Genomic DNA, 15,329 nt, shown 5'->3' with positions numbered 1-15,329 from the left:
TCTTACAAGAGTCTCCATCGTATCAAAGGCGGACAGCTCTGACAGGAGTCTATGTATTAATTAGCCCAATACTATAGATCAGGATGAGCTCTCACTCTGTGTATTTCCTGCTTGCAGAACCTCAGGAGACAGACCTGCTGAGTGGAGAAGGCCGAGGTGGGATCCCCCTGACCGGCTGGTGGCTGACCTGGCAGCAGCTGAGAGCTCTCTTCATCAAACGCTGGCTTTATGCTCGAAGGAGCCACAGGGGCTTCTTCGCTCAGGTGATAACAAATACCGGCAGTGGCTGTTAGAGCTCTAGAAATGCAGTCCATTTTCATTGTGTCTATGGTTTAAATAATAAAAACAAACACTGTCCCTTCTCCATCAGTTAGTTGACTAATTTATTGCTAGAGGCTTCATAAACTAAATACATAGTCACCTAATTATTTGATGGTGTTTCTTTGGATGTTATTCATTATTGAGAATGAGACATTCTTCTCTCTGTAGAATCTAAGGTTGATTTGTATTTCAGATTGTCCTGCCTGCTGTGTTTGTGCTGGTCGCTCTGCTCTTCAGCCTCATTGTTCCTCCGTTTGGGAAGTATCCAGCTCTGCAGCTGCAGCCCTGGATGTACGGACAACAATACACCTTCTACAGGTAGGCCTCCACCCAAACAATCACTATTAACTTATTCAGCAGAAAAGATTTGTATTCTGTTTCTATTGCTGTGAATTAGTTTGGTATATTTTAATTAGGAGAAATATCTCATTGTTTTTTTCACCTAAGGCCTTGTTATTGTTATTTTGACAAGTGTCCTCTCCTCTGGTTTAATATTTAAAGCAATGACGCACCTGGGAACCCAGCCATTGAGAACCTGCTGGAGGCTCTGCTGGACCAGCCAGGTTTTGGTACCAAGTGCATGGAGAAAGAGGAAGAAGACAACAGCACGTAAGACAACCCACCTAGGACTAAAACAATTTGTCTCAGCAGCATCAGAAGGAACAGGAACAGAAAGGAACAGTAAAGAACGTAGTTGGACACATGTTTCTGGGATATCAGGAGCTTAAACATAGTACAAAGAAAACACAGAAAAACGTGACAGACAGCAAAAAAATCATATCAATTTAATACAAATGTGAGATAAAATAGACTACTGGCACATAATAGACGATCACGTTGTGAGCTTTATTTCTGCAAGCACGCGCATTTCTGTCTTTGGGGAAATCTGTAAACTTTTACATTTTGTGTAGTAGTTTAATGTACATTATTTTTCATACCAGATATGTAGGCAACATGTAATGCTTAAACCAGGGGTCTTCAACGTTTTCCAGGCCAAGGACCCCCAAACTGATGGCGAGATGGAGCGGGGACCCCCTAATTATATATATTGTATAAAATTGTGTTATATCAAACTGGTCCTATAGTGCCATGTGTGCATTGATGACTGAAAGACATCTTCTGCCTCCATTTATCTGTTTACTACAGTGTGTTGAATTCATGTTAATGTGTATTTAAAGACATTTCAATTAGTGGAAAAAATTGCAGCGGGGGGGGGGAATATATAAAAAAGTCTAATCAACCAAAACTTTCGCGACCCCCATGCAGTACCTCCGCGGACCCCCTAGGGGTCGCGGACCCCCTGTTGAGGACCCCTGGCTTAAACCACAAATATTGACTCAAAGTTCATTCCCTGTTCTCCCAGTAGGAGTCCTCAGTGTGAAGGCGAGCGGGGCGGCCTATTCATGCGACCACAGATCTCCTACTCCACCTGGCAAATGTTCAGCAGAGGCAACTGGAGCAGAGACGCACCGTCTCCTGACTGTCTGTGTAGCACAGAGGATGTCCGCCGGATGCTCCCCGACTGTCCTCAGGGTGCCGGTGGAATGCCGCCTCCACAGGTCAGTGTGGTGTCAGGCCAGGACTGACTTATTTGCAGAATGCTTTCTGGCTCTTAAGAGGTTTTTAATTGTTATCTTTCAGATTAAGAGGCTGACTGGAGACATCCTGCAAAATCTGACAAGTTATAACATCTCTGATTACCTTGTAAAAACCTACTCTCAGATCCTCAAGAAAAGGTACTTCATTAAACATAATAACACGCATTACTATATGGTATTCCATTTGATTTTGTTACTTTTGATCGCTAGTTTAGTTTTTTGGTTTTGAATACATTACCATTGGTTTTCCTTTCTCATGGTGTTCGGAAATTAAGATTTAAAAATATTGCAGCATCCGTTTTGTATCTCAGTGATCAAGAGACAATTTGATTTGGTTAAATGTATTTATTATTTATATTTATGTATTTATATTATTATTTGCTGTTTGTGTTTCCTTTAAAAATATTCTTCACACATTCACTGTTTTCCCTCTGTGTCACTAACAGCTTAAAAACCAAGAAGTGGGTAAATGAATTCAGGTAAGCTGCTGGTATAAAGCATAATTTGGGAAGCAAAATATCTGCAGTACTTATAGCAATAGCATCTGCAGTTTAAGGCTTGTAGATTTGTTTAAAATTAATTCTTCTAAAGGATTGACTAGACAGAAACTCTTTTACTATTTTGTGGCAGATATGGAGGTTTCTCCCTCGGGGGCAGCGCCACTCAGACTTTATCTCAGGTCCACCATGTCCAAGACTCGATCGTGGCGATCAGGACTCGTTATCGAGTTCCACAGGTATGAATAAGGTTTTAAGTTTAACTGTGACTGCTGTGTTTCCTGTTTGTTCTTAATGTTTTCTGTTGTTCTTAAATTCATCACAGAACAGTTCACTGGATCATCTGCTAAACAGACTGCCAGATTTTTTAGGAGGCCTGAACAGTCAAAACAATGTCAAGGTAAATGTGTGTCTGTTTATTTGTCTTCTCTCTTCATCTGTCTTTAAAGGAAGAACCAGACTTAAAACACTTTAAGATGTTTCTCTCTTTGCTGTACTCAGGTGTGGTACAATAACAAAGGATGGCATGCCATGGTGTCATTTGTCAACGTGATGAACAACGGCCTGTTAAGAGCAAGTGTGCCACCAGGTCCAGAGAGGAAAAAGTACGGCATCACTGCCTACAACCACCCGCTCAACCTCACCAAGGAACAACTCACGGAAATGGCCATGTAAGTTCACTGCTGCTGTGGAGTTTTGAGGTTGATGTTGGTGGATGGTTTTTTTGTTGTGTGCTTGTTATATTACCTGCATTTGTCTCAAGAAGTCAATTCAGCTTGGTCACAGTACTGATGAAATACTACCTGAAGGACGTTTAAAGTCTTTTATTCTGACGTTAAAAGGCTGCAATAAAAAGCCGATTTTTATATCAAAGATGGGTGGAAACAAATTGCTGTGTGTAAGGTAGAATATTGTCAATAAGCCATACGTTACAGTAATCATTTTAAAAGCTTTAATGATATAGACTGAAATGTTCAAAAACAAATCAAAACAAAATGTTGAATAACACATTTTACAGAAACCACCTTAAACAAGTTACACAGAAAACTGTATTTATTGAATGTCAGAAGTAAATCAGGAAAACAAAGTGAGAGTTAGGTCCACAATGTATATACTGTGTATGTTGATATGTTAGTATGTTGATTTTTTTTGTACCCTACTTGGGTTTTTTCCTGCTTCCTCTGTCAGGATGACCACATCAGTGGATGTTCTGGTTTCTATCTGTGTGATCTTTGCCATGTCCTTTGTGCCGGCGAGCTTCGTCCTTTTTCTGATTGAGGAGCGAGTCAGCAAAGCCAAACACCTTCAGTTTGTCAGCGGGGTCAAACCCATCCTCTACTGGCTGGCCAACTTCACCTGGGACATGGTCAGTGCTCAAGAGAAAGTAGAAGAGACAAACTAAAAATTATATTTTCTAATAGTTTTTTCACTCCTCTATGACAGTTAACTGAATATCTTTGAGTTGTGGACAAGACAAGACATTTTATGATTTGGAAAACTTGGCTTTGGATACACTCAACTTTGCTTTTTACTATTTTCTGACATTTTAAAGACAAAACAGTAATAGTTTCATTGAGAAAATAATCAACAGATTAATCAACAATAAAAAATAGTTATTAGTTGCAGCTCTAATTCTGTCATTGAGGTTGTAATTTCTACAGTTTGTCATTTGAGGTCGACAAAAGCTACAGAGTTGCTCCTTCAACATAACATCATCTACGTTATCTTCAGATCACATCTTTTTACTTTATAAAATAGATGTTATGTAAATCTGGACATGTAATCTAATTTTATGTATGAACTTTGAGATCATCAAATTTAAATTCTGCCTTGTACCTTGTCGACTTTGTTCAACAGCTAAGGCTGTGTTCAGACAGACAACAGGACTGCATGAAAAAACAAAGTCATTAATTTCAACGATGCCACTGTAAAGCTGCAGCAGAAATGCCAACACAGAAGGCTGTGTTAAAAGTTAAACCTGGCTCTACTTTTACTGCAATACAATGCAAAATCATCTTGCCCCCACCAATGCACCATGTTGCATTTTCTTAATCCAAGGGCTGCATTTTTGGGGCTTAACATCTCAACCTAAACTTCACAAAAAAAACTGCTTTTCTGTGTTTGTCCTCAAATGAAGCACTGTATGGCCTCTCATACCCAGATGGTGTAAGAGCTTGCCGTAGTTCTCCAGTCAATAATCTGCATTTAATGATTCTCAATGGCAAATAATATTCACTGGATAAAGACTTCATCATCATCTTTTCTAATGTTTTGTGTTGTCATCTTGTCAGTTGAACTACACGGTCCCAGCCACCATGGTGGTGCTGATCTTCATCTGTTTCCAGCAGCAGTCGTACGTCTCAGAGACCAACCTGCCTGCTCTCGTCCTGCTCCTCCTCCTCTACGGGTACGTTCAGGTTCAGACTCCACTGACTCATGTCCTCGCTGTTACACCGCTTGAGGATTTTGTCTGTGTGATTTGATCTGTGTGTCTCACTACCAATGATCCTTCTTATCAGCATGTTGCACTTGATTGGGATTGAGAACATCCTGTATACTTGAGACATCATGAGCTTGAATCTTGATTGACACATAATACATAATTACATAATCACAAAGGCAAATATGTTCAGAGCAGTAATCTCTAAATTATCTCATTAGAAACAGGATGATATTATGGAATTGAATAAACCCCAGAGCCAAAAATAAAATATTAAATTCCTTCCATATTACTCTAATTTACTGTTATAATACAAAACTTTCATGTGCTTCTCAGTAAACAAAGACAATAGACAACATCTGAATTGTCCTAGTTGGATCATGGTCTGTAACAAAAGTAATGTATCTGTCTTTACTAATTGAATAACCTAATCATCCTTTTTAGGTGGTCCATTACCCCTCTGATGTACCCAGCATCCTTTGTGTTCACCGTCCCAAGCACAGCCTATGTGGTTCTGACCTCCATCAACCTCTTCATCGGAATCAACGGCAGCATCGCCACCTTCGTCCTGGAGCTGTTTGTTGACGAGGTACAAACAGAGAAAGAAGTCCTTATTTATTGGCTACATAATAATAAGTAAAAATGACTAAGACTATGCATAAACATGAAATATATATACAGCAGCTACATAACAGCAACACAACCTTCATCAGTAGAAGCCTAAATTCAATCACATCAAGCTCTTAACTCAAAAGTTTTGGGATTTTTACAAAGTTAGGAAGTTAAGTTAGGAAGAAAGTTAGAAGTCCTGAGTATGACATGTAATTCAACAAAAAAAAATTTTTTTATTTTGTTCGCCGTTAATTAATCCACAATTTCTGTGTGATTCTTTTCTTTCCAGCATTTGAACGAGGTGAACAGGATCCTGAAGAAGGTGTTTCTCATCTTCCCTCATTTCTGCCTGGGACGAGGACTCATCGACATGGCCAAAAACCAGGCCATGGCAGACGCTTTCCAGAGACTAGGTAGCTATATATCATCCTCTAAATAGATAATTTGAGATCCAAATATCTGTTCAATATTTCAAAACATAAAATTGTTTTACAGTAAGGAACCATAAATTGTTGTCCGCTTATTGTTGTGGTGATTGTGCACTGCAGTTTATATTTATACAGTACATTATTATATTGTGTTGTCAGACCCTTTTGTGAACAAGGGGGATTTTTTATATGAAGATATATAAGTTACATATAAACATTACATTATAAACATTGTGTTTGTTTTTCTCTCCTCCTCCTCCTCCAGGCACAAAGCAGACCCTGGACCCTCTTCAGTGGGACTTTGTAGGGAAGAACCTGTTTGCGATGGCAGCTGAAGGTGTTATATTCTTCATCTTCACCATACTGCTGCAGTACAACTTCTTCATTCGCTTCAGGTATGTACAAAAAAGGTGTCTCTTAATATTTTAATAAAATGCAGACAAAGCTTAAGGTTGGAACCGAGCTGCATCTGTGCCAAAATGATAGTAAAGCAGCACATTTCTAAAGCAAATAAGACAAATGAATGTGTGGAAACCGTGTCGTCTGTGTAGAAACATGAGACAGATAGCATAGTTATACTGCACCACAATAGTAAAACTAAATGACACGGGGTGATCTTGTATCTCTCCGTTCAGGCCGTGGTGGGCCGAGCCTGAGATGCCTCCTCTTGGTCCAGAGGACGAGGACGTCGCCAGGGAGAGAGAGAGGGTCATAAGTGGCAAAGCCCAGTCAGACATCCTCACCATGATCAACCTGAGCAAGGTACTACCATTAACCTAACTCATTAACACAAATCTCTGCACTCAGTTGACATCAAGCTTTGATGGGAAAAAATAACCCATACAAAAAAAGCTAATCCTGTTTGTAAGTGCATTTGTGCAAATGCAAAGGAATTTAGATTAGCAGTCTGCAATCATTCGTCATTTGTTTGTCCTACTCTGACAGACTTCTTTTTGTGACTGCATCGTTGGGGATTTGTGGTTGATGGTAAAACAAAGAACTTTTTCTTACAGGTTTATAAATTAGGCAGGAAGCCTGCAGTGGATCGTCTCTGCCTCGGGATCCCTCGTGGCGAGGTGAGACACACACAGAAAGCAGCACCCATTGTACACATTGTCTGACTTTTGTTCTAATCAACACTGTGTTTGTCAGCCATGTATATTTACTGTGTATACAGTCAATATCTCCTAAAAGAGGTGATTTTGGATAATATCCCAGCAAATATTGTATCACTGCTCCTACTGAAACTACTGCTTCTAGTGTTAGTATTGCTACCACAGTTGTTGCTGCTCCTGATGCGGCTCCTATTACTGTTACCACAAACAATACTTCCCCAACTGGTGCTGATGCTTCTAAAAAAAATACTGCTGCTAAATACACTTCCACTACAGCTGCTCTAACAGCTACAACCACAACTATTACTGCTTTTTCTACAGTACAGTACATGTAGTTTCTGGTGCAGTGACTGTAGAGTTAAACATCTTTAATATTTTAGCTAGGTTTTGACTATATAACCTCCCATAGTCTCAAAGGAATGGTTTCAGCTGCTCACTAGAGCTGCTGCATACTGTATGTACATATATTTGTAACTTGATGTTGTGTTTGTGTCCTCCAGTGTTTTGGCCTGCTGGGGGTGAACGGAGCAGGGAAGACGTCTACTTTTCGCATGCTGACCGGAGACACGTCCATCACCTATGGAGAGGCGTTACTTAATCATCACAGGTACAAATCCTCTGGACCACCAAGCGTGTTAACTTTTACAAAAGCCTTATTCTACTTAGTTAAATGACATCAAACATGACACTTTGAAATGAGCCCTTTCCTGGATATAAGAGGACAGGAATATGGATGTGAAGCTGAATAAACCCATATGATAGAGGTCTTAGTAGTGATAGTAGTTGTTAAAGTACTAGTAATAGCCCACTGTTGCAAGTATACCATTTACATAATATTAATACTAAAGTTAAGAAACATAGTACCATCAGCAGTAGAAAAAGGGTTAGCAATAGTAGTAGTCCCAGGACAATAACTAAAGTATTAGCAGTTGTGTCAGTAGTGCTACTAACAGAAGCAGTATTTGTATTGGTCACACTGTGAAACTGTGTGATTGTTTGGTTCTCAGTGTGCTGACAGAGATGGAGCGAGTCCACCAGCTGATGGGTTACTGTCCACAGTTTGACGCCATCAGCGACTTGCTGACGGGTAGGGAACATCTGGAGCTGTACGCCCGCCTACGGGGAGTGCCAGAGGAGTCTGTCACCAAGGTAATGTAAAGGAGCCGTCCATGTCAAAACCGAAATAGAGACATCAAGTAATGCGATATCTTAATTTGTCAGAGACTGTGATAAAATCCATGTGGAGCTACAGGAATATTTAGCTGTGCAGATATATAGTAATGCACCTTCTCTGCTGTCCTTTAGGTGGCGCAGTGGGGCGTAAAGAAGCTGGGACTGACGCAGTACGCTGAGCGGGAGGCTGGAGGCTACAGCGGAGGCAACAAGAGAAAACTCTCCACTGCCATCTCCCTCATTGGGGCTCCACCTGTTATATTCCTGGTGAGAAACAAACTTATTCACCAAACAGCTGGAGAGCAACTGCTAAGATCAACACCGAGGATGAAACTTAATATCACCTGTTAATTTCTATATGTGTTGAATTAAAATGGGATAAAAAATGTCTCTAAATTTAAATTTATACTTGAATAATTTCTAAATTTCTAAATAGACTCCTATTTAAAAAACAAATCTCCTACATCCTGTGGTTAGTCAGTAACTTAATTTTTGGTGCCACTACAGTATTATCTTTTTGGATTCTTTCTTAAAATGCTTTCAGTAACGTTACTATAATGTATAAGTATTTTCACTTACATGTTGCCTCTTGTTTCCTTGATGCTTTGATTTATTGACTCTTGTTAGGATGAGCCTACCACTGGCATGGACCCAAAAGCCAAAAGGTTTCTGTGGAACTGCATCCTCAGTGTCACTAAAGAGGGTAGAGCTGTAGTTCTTACCTCCCACAGGTAAGAGAAGATGTACTGTACACTAAATTATTCTTTATGTATTCATCAAAAGTGAATACATGGCTGTAATCTAGGTGTTAATATGGATCCCACGCAACTTCTGGGCAATTCTGGCCCTAAGAAGCAGCCTGATTGGTTGGGGTTAGGCATTGACCTTGAGTAGTTAAGGTTAGGATAGCCGACTGGTCCGGCGATAAACCTGAACAAATCAGGTTCCATTAACTTGCGTTAGAATGGACGCCTAGCCAATAGTAGCGTCTGAATGCTATTGAAGGGCAGGTCTTACCTAAAAGTTGTGTGGGTTCCATAATAACGCATGATCTTGCAGGTTGACCCACAACTTCCTGTTCCTTCTTTGGAGCTCTGAAAAACACTGTAAATGATCTTCTTCTGCTGCATCAATTATGTATTCACAGCAAAGAGTTTCTTCAAAGTGTGTAAAGATGGTGTATAATGTATGTTAATGGTTTTATCATGTGAATGTACGGTCAGTATGGAGGAATGTGAGGCTCTCTGCACCAGAATGGCAATCATGGTGAACGGCAGATTCCAGTGTCTCGGATCTGTACAACACCTGAAAAACAGGTAAGCACTGCTGTCTTACCTTAACAATACATGTTAAACTCCAAACACAATTTGTCGGTCAGTGTAAGATTTGTGTGCTGATATTTGTGGGAATTTTACAATAAACTGTAAATGAATGAACTGTATTGATGTGCACATAAAATCTTGACTATTGTGTTGTCTTTCATCTTACAGGTTTGGTAATGGCTACACCATCATCCTTCGTCTGGTGGACCCTCAATTCAACCTGGACTCATGCCCCATCAGCACCTATATGAAGAGCTCTTTTCCCAGCATCGAGCTGAAAGAGCGCCACCAGAGCGTGCTGCAGTACCAGCTGCCCTCACACGCCTGCTGCCTGGCTCGTGTCTTCGAAGTGCTGGCCAACAACTATGAGGAGATGGGCGTCATTGACTTCTCTGTTTCACAGACTACCCTGGACCAGGTGAGGATGAATGAACGGAATGAGAGCCATTCAAACCTCTCATATTTCTGCAGAAGGATGGTGTAATGGTCCTGATCCGGGATCTTATATGAATAGAACTAAATAGCATCTCAAATATTCTTTATTTAGGCAATGCGTAAATGGATGCTATTTTCCATCAAGCTATGCTCTCTGGCTAGTTTTTAGATGGAAGCAGTAAAAAACATGAATTTGAACAATACCGGTATATCATTATTCTCGCTCACACTCTTTCAAATTTTTATGATACTGTGAAATATTACAAAGGTGTAAAATGTAGATTGTCTTTTGATTTCAAGGTACTTGATGAAAGGTTGCCAAATTCTCTCAAATAGAAAAAGATTAATTAATTAATTAAATTAAATTATCTGTCCACATTTTAATGGTTGGGGCAGCCGTTTTCTTCCAATATGTAAGAATTGTTATTAATGAGCGAATGTGAAAGAAATCTAGTTGTTCTAAAAAATCTACTGTTGAACAATCTGCTCTCACATTTATGAACAGTGACAGAATTTTGTCTCCCTTCTCTCTTTCTCTCTCCTCCCTAACTCTCGCTCTCTCGTTTTCTTTTTTCTTAACACACACTATTGTGTGACGAACAATCAATCATTTCTATCAATAAAACGGGACATGTGTTGCTGCTTTTCTCTATTGCACTTTGCACTTAAAATATATGTATTATGGTATATGGTATTGTGTGTATTTATTAGATTTTCTACTCCTCATTCTTTTAAATTGCCCCCAGGGGATAAATTAAGTTATTGGAATTAAATTGAATTGAATTGACCTATCTTCATGTTTCCATTAGATTCATTAGTTTGCAAAAGGTGTTAACAACAACAATAAGGTGATGGATAGCAGACTTTCATTAGCTTGATAGCTAACCAGGCTAATACAAACCAATTAAAGAATGAATTAATGTAACACTAAAGCGGGCTCATTTTTGTAGGTGTTTGTCAACTTTGCCAAAGAGCAGACGGATGATGACTTCCTCACAGATGTGGTCATCGGCAATCTCACTACACTGCACAACAAGATTACCAATCTCACCATCCAACCACAGCCGCCAATCACTCCCCCTCATTCAAGCAAGTCTCCACAGCAGCATGGGAAATCATCTGACAGCAAACCAAAAGAGAATAAATCAAAGAAGCCAAAAGTTGGCAAGGGCAAATCTAAAGACAGCAAAGCTAACGGAGAGAAAAGCAGCAGTACGGCAATGACCAGAATACCTCAGAGAGAGGAGAAGGCTCAGAGAACAAGCAGGAGGGGCAGCAGTGGATCAGATAGCAGTAACGATGGAGTTCAGGGAGAATCCAGTAAATCCAGTAAATCCAAACACAGAGAAGAGAGCTCCAGTAAAAATCCTTCTGCACTCTTTATAGTCGACGGCAACACACAGGACAGCACACTGTAAAGTAGATTGGTGCAAGAGGAGCAGAAGATGCAGGTTCAATGGAACAACTACAGTCAAAAGCTTTTTATTACTCGCTGTTTGTCATTTGAATGTTTTTCAATGCTGACAGCGACTATAATATGCAACATGAAATGGCACAGCTCATCAGAGTTAAAAATGGAAAAGATGGACTTTGAAATTTACTTCCGGGTAAATGTATCCGCTTTTTCTCTTCTGAAGAAAGAAAGTGAGTACTTCCTAATATGGCTTTGGTGCCTTGTTCACCCGTTATCATACATATCTGCAGCTTCATACCCTTTATTTGGGTTCATACATCTTACACTGTGTCTTTTCGTTATGTATTGACATCAGTCCAAAATTATTTATCCTGAAAGAACATTATGCAAGGCTCAATGTAAAAACAAGGGGTGGCGTTCCTCAGGGCTCAATCATTAGAACTCTCAGAATCTCATCTTTATTTTGCAGAAAGCACTTTAAAAAAAGAAAATGCTGCAAACACTCAAACAGTAACTGAAATACATGTGTTACATGTAATTATAAAGATGAGTTTAGGTATCAGAAAGCATTTTAAGGGGGGGTTTCAAAACAATATACTGTACAGTATGTCCTATGTAAAGAGAATAGTTACTGCAAGTTCATTGTGAAATACCTCTTTGCAAGAACTTTACAAATGTTATTGTTTTCTTTTGTAAATCAAGAATTTGTTTTGTCTTTTATGTTTTAAATATTTTAATTTTTTTTTTTTAATTTTGAGTTATTGGGTAACAATGTAACTGTCCAAACAGGCTTATAACATATGGGGGGGGGTTGTACTTCTGCCTGGTATTTACTGTCATTTTGGTTTAAAATATTTTCAAAATAAAAAACTATTAACAAAAGGTCCAGACACAGAGGTGCAACTGCATAGTGTCAGAGTTACAAATTATTCTACATAATGCCAAACTACAGTACTCCAAATTAAATCAAAATAATTATAATAGATCAAAGAATTAATAGTATGTTAAATCTGAGCTGCAGACACCAGCCACAACATTGCCTTTGGTCAACGGTTGTTGTTTTTTCTTTCATTCAAGTTTCTGTTGATAAACTCTGTATTTCTTTTCATTTTTTCTATCAAAACATTACACAGCTGACTGAATGTCCAAAGCAGGTTATTACTGTAATGCACTGTTACATATTCAAAAGATTGTTACAATTATAATTGTTGGCATGAGAAGTATCGGAAGGATTTTATTCCAAAATGCAAACTGTTACAATATAAAATATGTTAAAGGTTAAATGTATTGAAAAAGTTGAAATATGCAGAACTTAATGTACTTTTGAGGAATAATGCTTGAACATTAGTGTATCGGTGCATCTGATATAAGATGTACATTATATACTGACGATATGCTAGCATAGAAAAAGAAAAACGGGTATATGTCTGTTGTGAATGTATTGTCCTGAAAGAAAAAATAAATAAATGGTTTCCTGTATCATTTAACAAAAGACTATGATGTATGTTGTAAGTTCAGTTTGTTGTTTATGATGAATCACTGGAGCATGTTGGAAGTCGGGATGTTTTTCTTCGTCATATTGAGGATGAGCATTTGTTTCGGTGCTGATGAAAGTGGAGGCAGGCTCCTCTGTCTGGTTACTCTGCTTCCACCCAGTGATGTTTCTTTTATTGTTTTACTGTTCAAAGAAAAAAGACAGAAACAAATGTTACTGAAAGGTTTTCTTTACACCGAAGCTTAAAGTTGTAATCTTAAATTAAATTTAAATAAATGTCTGTTAAGTCACTATCACTGAAGGCATTAACACAATGAGGACTGAACCTATGGCCCACTGATGAAAGTATTGCAATATTTATATATTTTCAGTATTACAGATTGGGTTTCTCGGAAAGAATGCTGTATTACAATTTTTCTCCATTGTATACACACAAAAAATTGAACTATGCACACAATTCTGAAAACTTGAAGCTCATGTATCAACAACAAGACTCCAGACAATTGAAGTAGAGCAATATCATTCTATTTCTATGCTACAGACTGCTAAACTCTCACAGCACAATTCCATTGTTTTTACTCAAATAGAAATTCTAAATCAACCAAGACTGAAATCTTTGCCACTTTAAAATCCTAACTAAAAATGTTGGAATTCTGGGCCACAGGCCATTGTTGTTGCAGACCTCAGGTAAGACCTTTGCCATCTTCTTATAGCCTTCTCCTGCTTTGTGAGCGTTGACTAGTTTCAGTTTAAGTTTTCTGGACAACTGCTTAGAAGAACCCATGGTGCTGATTGTTCAGATGTCAGATGAGTCTGGGCATTTAAAACCTTAAGATTGACATCACCTGGTCTTTTCAGACGATGACTGGGGACAATCCATGACGCTGTCAGGTCTCAGCTTTCCAAATGGGGCGGTGCATGGTAGAAACTGCAAACTGGCCCAAACTTTTGCAGATGCCATTTTTTTGTTTTCTGTTATTTTGAAAGTGTAAATGATGGAAATAAAATCTAACTTTTTGTGACATATTATACAAATGTCTAATCTGTCATTTGATGCCTTTTGGAGATTTTTCCAATCTTTTTTTGGCTTCTTTATGCACATTAATAGAAATGTTTACCTGGGGTGCCCAAACTTTCGAACCCCACTGTATAACTAGTGTACAGTAAATAACAACATTCTGCTAAAGTGTACTCAAAACCACCAAACACACATGTTGACCAGGTTTCTGTTCCCTGTGATGCTTCTCTCTCTAAAACGTTGTTCACTAACAGCCATGAGGAGATGATTGGACTGGATACGTCCCCACGACCCTTCATCAAAGCCTCGCCGCTTCCTCCCCAGTTTCTGTGTGACTGTCTGCAGCAGAGCATCCAGACTGGACAAGGAGATGTCTGGCAGACTAAACTCAGGAGATCTCTGCACAGAGAAAAAAGAGAGGAAGGAGAGTCAATCAGATCTGTAATAGATGACAGTTTTGTTCAAGAAGAGGAAAAAATATATAATTTTTTTTCCCTTTCCTGTTTTAGTTTGTTGGTGTTTTTGTAGGCTGTGAAGTCTATAAACACTCCATTACAACTGATGTATTAACAATAAAATGCAGTTAAAGTACAAAAGTACTAGCTCTAAAGAAAATGTTCCCTGTGACTCATATATTATTATGTGTAACATTATTAGACTGATTTATACAGTTTATACTGATGCATCACTGCGCAAGCAGCACTTTACTGTTGAGGGTCGAGGGGGAGCTAGTTTTAACCACCCTTTACAGTACAGGTAATTTAATTCAGTGGCTCACAACTGAGGGTACTCAAAGTACAAGTCCACGTACTTTCTACCAATGTATTTTGAAAAACAAAATTCATTTTTGAACTGTTGTTTTGAAGTTATGCTTCCCTTTTTTATGTTTGTCAAAGTATTTACGGTTCAAACATTTCATTTTTATCCTAGGTTTAAGGAATTTGAATTATTTTGCAAATAATGAGCCATCAAATCATTTGTATCCTTTAACAATTATACTTTGATGTCTCTTAGATCCTGTTTCAACATGCTGACCAAATCAAAGGGGCAATAAAAATGTGTACACCATGTGTGTATATTTATATAGTTCTGACTTCTAAAACTCTTTTTTTGCCCAAAACCTTGTTTATTTCCACTCTACTTGACCAAAGTGTTTTTCCCTTGTGTAACATTGTAACCTAATCACTTTCTGTCAATCACAGGCCACTGTAAGATGCCAGACCAGTTCAAGACGATGCAAGTCCTTCTGGTTTCCAGTAACGGTATAAATCTCAACTTCCTTAATGTCCTTTGAGGCAAAGGCAAGGCAAGGCAGCGTTATTTGTATGGCACATTTCAGCAACAGGGCAATTCAGTGCTTTACACAAAATCAGTTAAACAGATATGACACAAGTATCCTCAAAAAAATTCATAAAACAGATAAAACACAAGTGTAAACTTGAGACTACCTTCACACTAATT

At 38.7% G+C, this 15,329-nt stretch overlaps 2 protein-coding genes across 6 annotated transcripts in view; one reads left to right on the top strand and one right to left on the bottom strand.

The window, feature by feature from the left end:
- Positions 1-12,842, top strand: part of abca7 (ATP-binding cassette, sub-family A (ABC1), member 7) — a 31,750-nt gene extending 18,908 nt beyond the window's left edge. For 4 of the 5 annotated variants that reach the window (XM_032524733.1, XM_032524736.1, XM_032524734.1 and 1 more), the window contains 23 exons: positions 118-263; positions 515-639; positions 823-930; positions 1,685-1,880; positions 1,963-2,057; positions 2,366-2,398; positions 2,550-2,655; positions 2,742-2,816; positions 2,918-3,087; positions 3,605-3,782; positions 4,708-4,823; positions 5,301-5,445; positions 5,758-5,881; positions 6,162-6,291; positions 6,532-6,658; positions 6,910-6,972; positions 7,512-7,618; positions 8,019-8,160; positions 8,317-8,451; positions 8,812-8,915; positions 9,408-9,500; positions 9,675-9,924; positions 10,892-12,842. In XM_032524733.1, coding sequence (XP_032380624.1) covers positions 118-263; positions 515-639; positions 823-930; positions 1,685-1,880; positions 1,963-2,057; positions 2,366-2,398; positions 2,550-2,655; positions 2,742-2,816; positions 2,918-3,087; positions 3,605-3,782; positions 4,708-4,823; positions 5,301-5,445; positions 5,758-5,881; positions 6,162-6,291; positions 6,532-6,658; positions 6,910-6,972; positions 7,512-7,618; positions 8,019-8,160; positions 8,317-8,451; positions 8,812-8,915; positions 9,408-9,500; positions 9,675-9,924; positions 10,892-11,359 — 3,236 coding nt within the window. In that variant the 3' untranslated portion in view covers positions 11,360-12,842. The remainder of the gene's footprint in view (positions 1-117; positions 264-514; positions 640-822; positions 931-1,684; positions 1,881-1,962; positions 2,058-2,365; positions 2,399-2,549; positions 2,656-2,741; positions 2,817-2,917; positions 3,088-3,604; positions 3,783-4,707; positions 4,824-5,300; positions 5,446-5,757; positions 5,882-6,161; positions 6,292-6,531; positions 6,659-6,909; positions 6,973-7,511; positions 7,619-8,018; positions 8,161-8,316; positions 8,452-8,811; positions 8,916-9,407; positions 9,501-9,674; positions 9,925-10,891) is intronic. The other variant, XM_032524735.1, reaches the window with a different exon arrangement.
- Positions 12,791-15,329, bottom strand: part of LOC116694876 (uncharacterized) — a 10,532-nt gene continuing 7,993 nt past the window's right edge. The window contains exons 3-4 of the mRNA XM_032524739.1: positions 14,062-14,267; positions 12,791-13,033 (exon numbers count right to left, since the gene is read on the bottom strand). Coding sequence (XP_032380630.1) covers positions 12,892-13,033; positions 14,062-14,267 — 348 coding nt within the window. The 3' untranslated portion in view covers positions 12,791-12,891. The remainder of the gene's footprint in view (positions 13,034-14,061; positions 14,268-15,329) is intronic.

Source organism: Etheostoma spectabile, chromosome 9 (genome assembly GCF_008692095.1).
Source record: "Etheostoma spectabile isolate EspeVRDwgs_2016 chromosome 9, UIUC_Espe_1.0, whole genome shotgun sequence".
Lineage (NCBI taxonomy): Eukaryota > Metazoa > Chordata > Actinopteri > Perciformes > Percidae > Etheostoma > Etheostoma spectabile.
Note: the sequence above shows the minus strand (reverse complement) of the source record. Positions and strands in the feature narration are given on the sequence as shown.